The sequence below is a fragment of the Amblyomma americanum genome, chromosome 3, assembly GCF_052857255.1.
Source record: "Amblyomma americanum isolate KBUSLIRL-KWMA chromosome 3, ASM5285725v1, whole genome shotgun sequence".
NCBI classification, from domain to species: Eukaryota; Metazoa; Arthropoda; class Arachnida; order Ixodida; family Ixodidae; genus Amblyomma; species Amblyomma americanum.
The window spans coordinates 117,511,523-117,522,881 of record NC_135499.1 but is presented as its reverse complement, the minus strand read 5'-3'; the positions used below and the strand labels follow the sequence as shown (position 1 = coordinate 117,522,881).

At 49.4% G+C, this 11,359-nt stretch overlaps 1 protein-coding gene across 1 annotated transcript in view; it reads right to left on the bottom strand.

Moving 5' to 3' along the window:
- LOC144123256 (diuretic hormone receptor-like) overlaps positions 1–11,359 on the bottom strand; it is a 190,650-nt gene that overhangs the window by 16,145 nt on the left and 163,146 nt on the right. Inside the window, exon 8 of the mRNA XM_077656116.1 lies at positions 10,878–10,965. Coding sequence (XP_077512242.1) covers positions 10,878–10,965 — 88 coding nt within the window. The remainder of the gene's footprint in view (positions 1–10,877; positions 10,966–11,359) is intronic.

The window sequence follows — 11,359 nt, the reverse complement described above, 5'->3', positions numbered from 1 at the left end:
GAAAGGTGGAATCTATGAACCGAAATTTTTGGTCCATAAATGTAGTTTTATTCTTATACTTCAGATCTGTTCAATTAATATGGAGATTTCTTAAATTAGTAATATTGATGCGTGCTACTGTAGAAGTAGAAGAGCCTGCATTCGTAGAGAAAAAAGATGGTTCTCTCGCTCTCGCGCACGGACCACTTAGGGACCGCCGCAGTTTTACGTCTCTTCTCCGGAGGTTCTCCTCGCGTTGTACGTTACAGTTCGGTGGAGGTGCTGGGTACGCTTCCCGACCACCGCACTCCGCACAGCATCACTACGGACCTCCAACCTGTCCACCAGCGACCCAGCCGCCGTATCGGCGGAGGGTCGCCTGAGTTTGTACATCCTCCCCCGCCCACAAGAGCGACGCAGCCTCAGCCACCGAGTCCAACTGACATGGCCACTGACACCAGGTCCCAGGCACCTGCTACACCTGAGCCACATGCACCTGCTACAGCTGAGCCACGTCCTCGGAAGTCGGATTCGTGGCGTACACCGGACCGTAGGCCTTTGTGCTACCACTGTCGGGAGCCCGGTCATCTCTGCCGAGCCTGTCCGTACTGCCAAGTGGGTCTTCGCGGTTTTCGTCCCGACGCAACTTGTGCTCAGAACGGTGAACGAATGCATGAGATTGCGGAGCATCTCTGCGCGCGCCAGAACCATGTTTACTCTGGAAGGTGCGAGTCCCGTTCGCCTTCGCCTCTCCGCTATCGTGCTTCCAGCCCCGGCCGCCAGAGTAGTTCCACTGGCCGTCGCTCGCCCAGTCCGCGTAGGGAAAACTAACACCTGCTACCTCTGGGGTCAAGGCCGCTGACGTCGAGACGTGTCAAGATCCTGCATCGCGAAACCATCGAGCCGACGATGCCAGGAAGAGGAAGCGACAGTACCCGATACGCTGCATCCGATTTGCGGGTGACAATTGATAGCACTAAGATTACCGTGCTGCTCGATACCGGTGCTGATTATCCCGTCATGAGCCGTGCCTTGGCTGGAGACCTTGAAATGTTTCTGACACCGTGGACGGGGACCCACATGCGCACCGCTGGTGGCCACCTAATTTCCCCTGTGGGCAAGTGCCCGGCTAGAGTTGGAATTACTGGTTTCACGTACGTTGATGAATTTGTCGTGCTCTCTGAGTGTTCCAGAGACTTTATTCTGGGGATCGACTTCCTGCTGGCAAACGGCGCTGTGATTGACTTTAAGGACGCACGTGTCAAATTCTCGACCAAACAGGCCGTGCCCCGCTGTGACTCTCGAGATCCTTGCGGCAACGCTCTGTGCAGTGTCGAGAATGACATCACGGTGCCGCCGCGGTGCAGTGTCCTGGTGCTCGTGCGGAACGACCTCTTTCACGACTACGAGGGCCTGGCGGACGGCCATACTCCACTGCTGCTTGATCGGAGCCTTGCCGTTTCCCCAGGTCTCGTCCTACTACGTGACGGCCGCACCCATGTCCTACTGACCAACTTTTCCAACGAATATCAGCACCTCGTCCAAGGCACGGCTGTTCCCTTCCTTCACGGCGTTGCTGAGGTCCCAGGTTTGTGCATCGTGGGAAGACCCACTCCGGACAATGCTGGCCCACACCGCGTTCTCCAGTCAGTCGAAATAAATCCGGCTCTGCCATCGGTTCAGAAGGATCTTCTGTCGGACCTCTTGGCGGACTTTGCGGACTGTTTCGCTACGTGCTCGAAGGTCGGCTGCACTCCACTCGCCAAGCACTGTATCATCAATGATGAGGCTACGCGACCCGTCTGCCAGCGCCCCTACTGTGTTTCCATGATGGAGCGAGAAGCCATTCAGAATCAGGTTGCCGAAATGCTTACGGACGATATCATTCAGCCGTCCTCCAGCCCATGGGGATCGCCTGTGGTTGTTGTAAAAAAAAAAAGTCAACACTCTGCGTGTCTGTGCTTACCATAGGAAACTTGATACCGTGACCAAAGAAGGACGTTTACCCGCTGCCCAGGATAGATGATGCGTTCGACCGATTACGTTAGGCCCGATATTCCTCGTCATTACATCTTAAAAACGGGTAGTGGCAAATTGAAGTGGACGAGAGAGACCGAGAGAGGGCGGCCTTCGTGACGCCCGACAGTCTCTATGAGTTTAAGGTGCTCCCATTTTTTCTGTGCTCAGCACCGGCCACGTTCCCAAGCATGATGGACACTGTTCTCTCCAGCTTGAAGTGGGGGTCCTGCCTGGTGTACCTGGACGGTGTCCTTATATTTTCGGCCACCTTTGACCAATACTTGGAGCGCTTGCGAATCGTGCTACAAGCGCTCAAATCTGCTCAACTCAACATCAAAGCCGAGAAATGCAATTTTGGTTTTGAGGAACTTCTGTTTTTTGGTCACGTTCGTAGCGCACAAGGCGTTCACCCGGACCCTGACAAGACCACTGCTGTCTCAGGTTTTCCGCGCCCAACTGACAAGAAGGCCGTACGCCTGTTTTTGGGCCTGTGCTCCCAATATAGTCGCTTCGTTCAAGTTTTCTCGAGAATAAATGAACCATTAAACTCAATGACACGCCACGACACGCGACCAAGAGGCTGCATTTGTCGAGCTTCGCAGCGGTCTACAAAGTACTCCGATACTCGGCCATTTCGATGAACACGCTGCCACGGACATCCACACTGATGCCAGCAATGTCGGCCTTGGTGCGGTACTGATCCAGTGGCAAGGCGGTGCAGAACGGGTCATCAGTTATGCCAGCCGAAGACTTGAGCGCGCCGAGACCAATTATTCTACGACGGAAAAAGAGTGCCTTGCAGAGATATGGGCCATCAGCAAGTTCCGGCCGTAGCTCTGCGGGCGACCCTTCCGTGTGGTAAGCGACCACCACTTCTTATGCTGGCTGGCGAGCCTCAAAGACCCCTCAGGACGCTTGGCTAGATGGAGCATACGCATGCAAGAATACGACTAAGCAGTCGTCTACAAGTCGGTCCGTAAGCGTCAGGACGCGGATCGTTTGTCGCATGCGCCTATCACAATCGGTCCCGAGGAACCCGCCGATGATTTTCCTTTCCTGGGCGCTAATTAGTACCGCCCAAATAGCGCAGCTTCAGCGGGCGGACTCGGAGTTCACACCGCTTATCGATTACCTCGAAGGCGTCGACGCTCGCATCCCGCCTGTTTTTCGACGCGGGCTCCACACCTTCACTTTAAAATCTGGTGTTCTCTACATGTGCAACTTTTCCAGCAACAGAGAAGCGTTCCTGGTTGTCGTACCATCACAGCTGCGGCCAGAGATTTTGAGTGCCTGTCATATGATGCACCCTCCGCCGGCCATCTCGGAGTAAGTCGTACACTCGTGCGCATTAAGCAGAAGTATTATGGCCCAGGTTACTCCCATCAGTGCGGGCCTACGTAAAAACATGCCGCAACTGCCAACGTCGTAAGTCTCCACCGTTGAAACCAGCCGGATTTCTTCACCCCGTCGAACCACCGAAGACCCCTTTTCACCAAGTGGGCATGGACCTCCTTGGCCCTTTTCCGAAGTCTTCATCTGGAAAGCGTTCGACCATCGTTGCCACCAACTACCTGACACGGTACGCTGAGACCACGTCTCTTGTCAAAGGCACTGCTGCTGAAGTGGCGCAGTTCTTCGTACACAACATTCTCCTGCGTCATGGAGCCCCCGCCGTTGTTGTCACTGACCGGGGAACTGCTTTCACTGCTCGCTTAACCCAGTCCGTGACGACTCTGACGCATACCAGTCATCGACGTGTTACGGCCTATCACCCACAGACAAACGGATTGGTAGAGCGACTCAACCGCTCTCTAGCTGACATGCTTTCTATGTATGTTGACGTCGAGCATCGAACTTGGGATACCATTCTTCCGTACGTAACGTTTGCTTACAACACCGCCCTGCAGGAGACAACCCGACTGACCCCCTTCCAGCTTGTCTTCGGTCGGCAAGTGACCACTCCGTTGGATGCTGTGTTGCCCGTTGACCCCTACTGCGACTCTGACGCTGACCTCGACGCAGACACGTTCGTTCAGCGTGCTGAGGAAGCGCGGCAATTGGCACGCCTGCGAATTAACCGCCAACAGGACACTGACGCCGCGAGGTACAACCTCAGACGCCGCTTCGTCAGTAACGCGCCTGGCGCCTTGGTGTGGGTGTGGACACCTGTTCGTCACCGCGGCCTTTCTGAAAAGTTTCTGCGCAGATACTTCGGCCGTTGCGAAGTAGTGCGCCGCATCAGTGATGTGACGTATGCAGTTACTCCCGTCCAAGCGGCTTGCTTATCGCGCCGGTCGCACCGTTCTGAAGTCATGCACATTGTTGGCATGAAGCCTTACCACGATTGAGTCCGTGACTGAACAGCGGTTAAATGCAGCTGTATTTTGCTGATATTTCCCTCCTAGCCGCATCGCTGCGATGCTGCAGAAGAGGGGGCAGTGATACGTGCCACTATGGAAGAAGAAAAAGCGCCTGCATCCAAGGAGAAAGATGATGTTGCTCTCCCGCTCGCGCGCTCGGACCTCTTAGGAACCGCCACAGTTTTACGTTTCGTCTCCGGAGGTTCTCCTTCGAATTGCTCGTAACAATATTATGCCCTTCAAGTATTGAGAATAATGCGCTGGCCCTTATTGTCTTGGTTGTGCATGGGTCCTAACTATATGATTTCCGTGGGCATAAGCTTGAAGACTCTCGAATGGTATGACAGATTATTGAATGGGGTGGCACCGTGTAGTGTGATATAGAGGGGCGAACATCCTGTAGCAGCACTTGGGGTATGAAAAATGCAGTAGCAGTTATCTCCGGATTAATTTCGGTCGCCTGGGGCGCATCACATGGACAAACATCGCGCAGCACGCGCGTGTTTCTGCATTTTAGGACCGTGGAAATACGGCCACCGTCCGCAACCTCCTGCTAGGCAGCAGAACGGCCAAGCCACAGCGCCACTGTGATAGGTCAGTACATGCGCAGAGTCATTCAGTACATTACGAAATAAAACTTATGCTGCTACACGTGAGTTAACTTGCATTGAATCTTTTGATGCTGACTCAATAAAAAAAGTCATCTGGCGACAAGGTACGTGGCAGCTACTGAAGAAACATAGTAGCAAGTGAGATTACGGTATTGATTAGATACATTTTGAGATGTTCACTTAAGGCATGCTTTTTCTACCAAAAAGGGCAGTGTACTGACCATCATACACAATTAGTTGGTTTAGAATTGTGCATTTGCGTATAACTGTATTTACCTGACGTTAGTACTAAAGCTGTTGTTTACTACATGGTCTTTCGGAAGGCCTTCTCAAGCGGAAGGAGAGGAATTGCGAAAATTTCATAAACGTTTCTAGCTAAAAAAAATTGCACTGAATTTAACATATTTATACTACGTGGAAACAATTCAGAGGGAAAGGCAACACTTCTCCACAGCCGAAGAATAATCAACAAAAGCTCATATTTAAGCGCCTCCTTGGTGACATGCATTGTGACAGCTGACAAGCTTTGGGACGGTTGCCTGTTGCGGCGGCTCTTGCACACAGAAATGCTGCAGAACAATGGCGGGCACCGACACGCCAGTGTCGATAGGAGGTTTTTGGGAAGGAAACTGAGGCATAAAGATATTTGAGTCAGACAGAGGTCCTGAGGAGTATACTTGAACAGTCAACTTCTGAAGCTCAGCTTCAGGCAAATTTGTAATGACTGCGCTGGCAACTCATCAGTATACTTTCGCCGTGCTTCACCTAGAGAAAAATTTATCATGAACGCGCAAGCTATAAAAACAAGAGAGGAAAGTTTTCACCTCAGTCATTTTGTCGTTACCTGTACATTTTCGTGAAACTGTAAAAAGAACTTGCAGAACATTAGAGATAAACGGTGCTACTGCACAAAGGAGCTTAAAAATTTAGGATAATCTTTGAACATGTAATAGCGATAAAGCTGCGCTCGCATACTATAGGTAGCGTAAATAAATGAATTGCAATATTAAAAATTATTCGTTCATATAAAGATGAAGCAGCACGCCGCTTCAAACTCGGGACAATTTCAGCTTGAGGATCACCTATCGCTTATAGGTGATCTTGATCGTTCCTTTTCTATCTTTGGAAACTGAAAGTTAGGCTTCTTTTTGAGAGATGTGAGGAGTTCTGGTGACATTTCGAGAATCCGGCAGCTTTTTCTTGTGAGATGCGAGGATTCACATTTTTCCGCTAGGTATCCTACGTGAGACGGAAGGCAATGTAGGGTAAAGTGAAAATGTTTAAATGAAAACCGTTTAGTCAGTTGAGATTTCATCTTTAGTCGTAATTAGTGCGATTGGGCCAATACGCTCCGACTCTGGCCGCGCACTTCTTATCGCGGTTAAATAACCTATAGCAATATCTGCATAACTCTTTTCTGGGGTCGCATAAAAAATTATCTTCCAAGTGTAATTTTTTGCAGTACAGTGAGACTTACCGTAGACGGTGGGCGCATAGTTTAGGACACACTGTGTCGAGTGCAGGCTACTCTTTATTTATAAAGATTTTGCTAAATGACTTTCACAAACAAGTCATGAATAAGGACAATGACTTCCCCACTTAAAAAGTGCCCACACTGGGGTGAATTCAGCAAGAATGGAGAGACATTTCTTTTCTAAGAAATTAGGGTTGCTTGCAATATTTACTTAGTGGGCCCTAACTGAGTCTCTAAGAGATTGGGAAAAAGGAGATTGTAGGGCTCATGAATAGAAATACGCCAATTAACTCGCTAGCGTATTTGGAGACATTATGCTACCCAATTACATGAGCAAACGGATCAAGCGTTTCCGTAAAATTGTTGGCTATTCAACTGGCACATTCTGTTCTCTTCGTTCGGCGTAGCTGGGTTCTTTCGACGCTTTCCTTATTGAGATCCACACATCTTGGATGTTTCTTTTCTCAGACTGCTTGACTTTGTCTCCTATCTGTATTGGCTTTCTTAATGAGATGAATGTTCTCCATATAATTTCGTGCTTCCCTTCCTGCAATGCAGGAAATGCAAATAAATGGCCGCCCCGCCTTTCCTTTTCTTCTTCCCCCTCTGTTGCACAAAGAGCCAACTTACTGCTACGTGTCGTTCTTGGTTTTATACTTATTTAGTGAAACATTGCTACTCTTCCGTCCAATAAGAGTGCATCGCGACGACTTGCTCGGAAGCAGCTTCCTGGCTTTGCAGCCTTGCGTAAGGGGAAAGCGACACCGGCCGAGATTTCGGTCTTAGTCTCTTTTCTCGCACGGTTAAAGTTTCGCGTGTGAGCCTTTTACACGCTTTGCCCGTTGCTACTTCGCAACTTAAGTTTATCTCCGCAGAATGAAGTGGGACACGCTTTTTATGATTGCAAGTTTCGAAAGCCAAGCGGCGAATGAAAGCCGTGGTCTCTATTTGTGGTTCTTGTGAGGAAATGAGAACAAAATTTGGAGCGACCTCATGTATGCTTTGTAACTGAACAATTAAATTCACATTATGTACATACTTTAATATGAAGAGAACGTTCGTAGTTAGGCAATAGAGCCAATCCTTTGATATATTGAAATTCGTGCTGAGCACGGTAAACGGAAGCCTGAAATCCACGTCAACTGCTCAGTGGACAACTCCGCAATAAATACTCGATTGTCTTTGTAACATATAATAGGGAGTTTGAAATAGAAGTATGAACGAAAGAGGTTTGAAGAAGCCGACGAGGATGGCGAGAAGGAGGACGTGTATTAACCGAAGAATAAAGAAGATTAAGAAGTATTCGGTGAGGGAGGAAGAGATGATTGGTGGAGAAGAGAAGAAGAAGAGGACGACGACAAGGATGACGTGTACCAACGCCAAGGCTATAAAAGCGCGAGGGAGAGCGAGGCATGGGGGGAAAGAACAGAGAAGCAGAGGCTCCGGCGGGTCAGGAACGCTTCGGCCGGAAGAGAGCAACGCCGGCTACTGCTCCGGTGAGCTCGACTTCTACGGCTTCGCACCGTAGACTTCCTGCCGTTCCTGAACCCGTTCCCGGGATTCAGCGGAGGACGCTTCCATGTGCTACAGCCAGGGGTGCCTCCAGCGCTGTTTCCACCCATCCGGGTGGTGCCCACAACGCCAACGTCGCCAGCTTCACCTCCACGGGCGCTTGAACCGGGAGCTCGTACGACGCCGCCAACGACGCGGCCAGCGACGCCACTCTGAGCACTTCGAACGCAACCTTGACGCCGGCTACTGGACCCATGCAACGGTGCATCAGCACCGAACCGTGAGCACGAACGCTGATCGCTAACAGTAGAACGCTAGTAGTAGACGTAGGAGCATTGTTACCGGGTCGTGTGTATTGATAGTATTTGTGTTTTGTGTTTGTTTTGTGTGCTAGTGTGTGTGTCACGTAGGGTGTATTAAATGTGCGTCTGTGTGGAAACACCTCTCGCCTAGTCCATTCTTGCGGTCCGAGTATTCTCCGGAGGGATCCGTGACACTCTTTTCACACATTTCATCCAAAATAAATGAGCTTAATGAGAATATTTCGCGCTCTTTTTTGAGATATTCAGCGCAGGGGTTCAGGATGGGCATTGATGCATCCGTAATTGAGAACATGCATTTTAGGCAGCCTGTTTTAGCTGTTAGTTGCCATCTTGTGTAAATTGCCTTAGCAGCATGCTGCCGAGTTTGGCCTGTGCTGATAGGAAGGTTCAACCCCATGACGCGGTCCATGTGAGTGGTGGTGGCATACATAATACTAATGTATATATAGCCTTCAAGACTGCGCGACAAGGCTGTGTTCAGCCAAGTATAGCAAACCCTGCTGAATGCCCGATCTCGGAGGCCATGGCTTCAACTCTCGTCCCTCTCACGAACTAGAATTTGGCGTTAGTTCGTGCGTTTTTGTCATCAGTATCAAAATGTAATTTTAATATGCGTCTTTTTGAAACACGTTCGCACCGTGTTTCATGCGTAGTGCATGCAGGTCAGTCACTTATTATGCGACCTCTGTGTTGAACGTCCGCTACTGAACGTCAGTGTTGCGTCTTTCAACAGCTAGAGCTGTTCTCTATGACTTATAGCATCGATGCTAGCGCTTCCTTGTTTTGCATGAATATTCGTATTTACTGATAGTCGCACAAATAGCGAAACATTCGGGGACAGTTAAGCTTGAGCGTACGGGTACGACGCGATGGCGTTAATGGATCCCTTCGGCGAACTGTGCACTTTTTGCTTATAGCTTCGCAGACACGGACGCTCTTCTTAATTTAATTTAATTTTACTTTCCTCTATTTTATTCTATGTCACATCTGTTTTATTTTTATTTTTTTATTTGTCACAAGACACACAAAGCCTCTCTTTAAGCATGTCGCACGAACGTTCCTAAGTGGTCGATGTGTAGCGCACCCGGCTCACATCCCAGGGGGCAGCGGTCAGAGTCTGGGCTCAGCCTTGATTTTTCTGAAACAGCAGCACGTAATGGTGGTGGATTGAAGCACGACCACGTAGACCAAATAACAATTGTGCAGTGACGTCATTACTGTTGCACTGTATGATCGTTGTGGGGAGTTCGAATTGCGCGCGTGAGGTCGTGTCATTGCGACGTCGCGACCCCCTTCACCAATCGGGATGTCCTGGTGACTACGGCGGCGCAGGGTTTTCCGCTGAACAGGAAAGTGAACGCTATGGTTTTAATAATCACACAAATATTCGATTCGTATTTTGTGGAAAAGCTAGCCTATTCGTATTCGATTCGGTATCGAAAAAGCATTATTTGCACGCACCTTGTCGCATGATTTGATTCAAAAGTAAAGCTAAGCCGAAGTTTTCGAGCTCAAGTCGTCAATTATGGTCACAGTGCAGACCTGTCCTATAGCGTATCTTGCGTTTACATATCCTACAGTCAATCCGGACGCCTCCATACTGGTCGCAGCACTGGAACGCATAGCGTAAAAGCATCTCTGATCAGGACTATAGCATCCAAGGTTGTCGCATGCGTGGAAGAACCCTGGCTACGCGCAGGGCTCTTCGACGCATGCGCGCTGCTCGCTTAGGATGATGACGACTAAGCCATATTCGTCTCCAGGCGAAGTTGAAGCCATCGCGATGTTGCTGTTTTTGGAAGCGTTCTTGGGACAGCGGGCCAAGCCACCGCATAATACTGATGCCACAAGTGCAACAGGAGCTTAGCCTTCACTCAGCGGAAGCAAGGCGTCATGCATCTGCTTGTCTACTTAGTTCCGGCCACCAGCTGACTCATCAATACAATGAAGCCGGGGCTCACTCGTCCTGCAGAATTTTCTAGTCTAATGAACAGAAACTCTCTAAATACAATCAAGGAGACAGCTAAAATATTCTGGAGGCTGGCGAATGCAACATATTGTCAGATGATGCAAGTTCAAGGCATCGTATGGAATGATTCGTTAACCTAGATTATTGCTTGATCCTCCGTGTAACATGAATGCATGACTATGAAGTCCGTCGTGTAATGGATCATATTAGGTGCGTTATAGCACGCTGCATAGACATAGGGTAATTTGTATTTTAATCAATGGGTTGAGACCCCGCCACAGCATTGTTAATGCCAGGTATAAGACCATCTCCACTTGATTTCCTTTCCAGCCCACCATCTAATGAGTCATGAGCTCTCAGGGGTTCATGCGCTATAAGAAAATATTTCCACAATGGCACTTTTTAAAAAGACACAAGCTTAATGCTCGCGATTGTTTCAACAGCTCAGAAATAAATGCGACTCTTATGTCACTTAGACAGTACCAAAACGAGGATTCTGAAAGCCCATATTTACCGTCCGTATGTGTGACTCGTTTCACAAAACTCCGTGAAGGTTACGCGTTCTCTCGCATTTAATTCTTGCTTAATTTAGTTTCCACGCCAACGAATTTGTAAAAAGGGCATACTCACAGACCGTCGAATAAGACCGGGTCGTTGCGATTTGCGCTGAAGTACGCTTTCGTGATGGCCCAGACCGTCACCACAATGGCTGGCAAACCTGCGTGGAAATTGAAGTGAAAGAGACCGTTCCTTAATAAGAACACCACTGTCTCGTAAAGTGTGCCATCTGTTGTGATTGATTTGTATTGGTTGTTGGGGAAAGGAAATGGCGCAGTATCAGTCTCACATCTCGTCGGACACTTGAACCGGGCCGTAAGGGACGGGATAAAGAAGGGACTGAGAGAAGAAAGGAAGAAAAAGGTGCCGTAGTTGAGGGCTCCGGAATAATTTCGATCACCTGGGGATCTTTAATATGCACTGATATTGCAGCGGGCGCCTTTTCCATTTCGCCTCCATCCAAACGCGGCCGCCGCGGCCGGGTTCGAACCCGGGTACTCTGGATCAATAGCCGAGCGCCCTAACCACTGAGCCACCGCTGCAGAGCGTTGTTT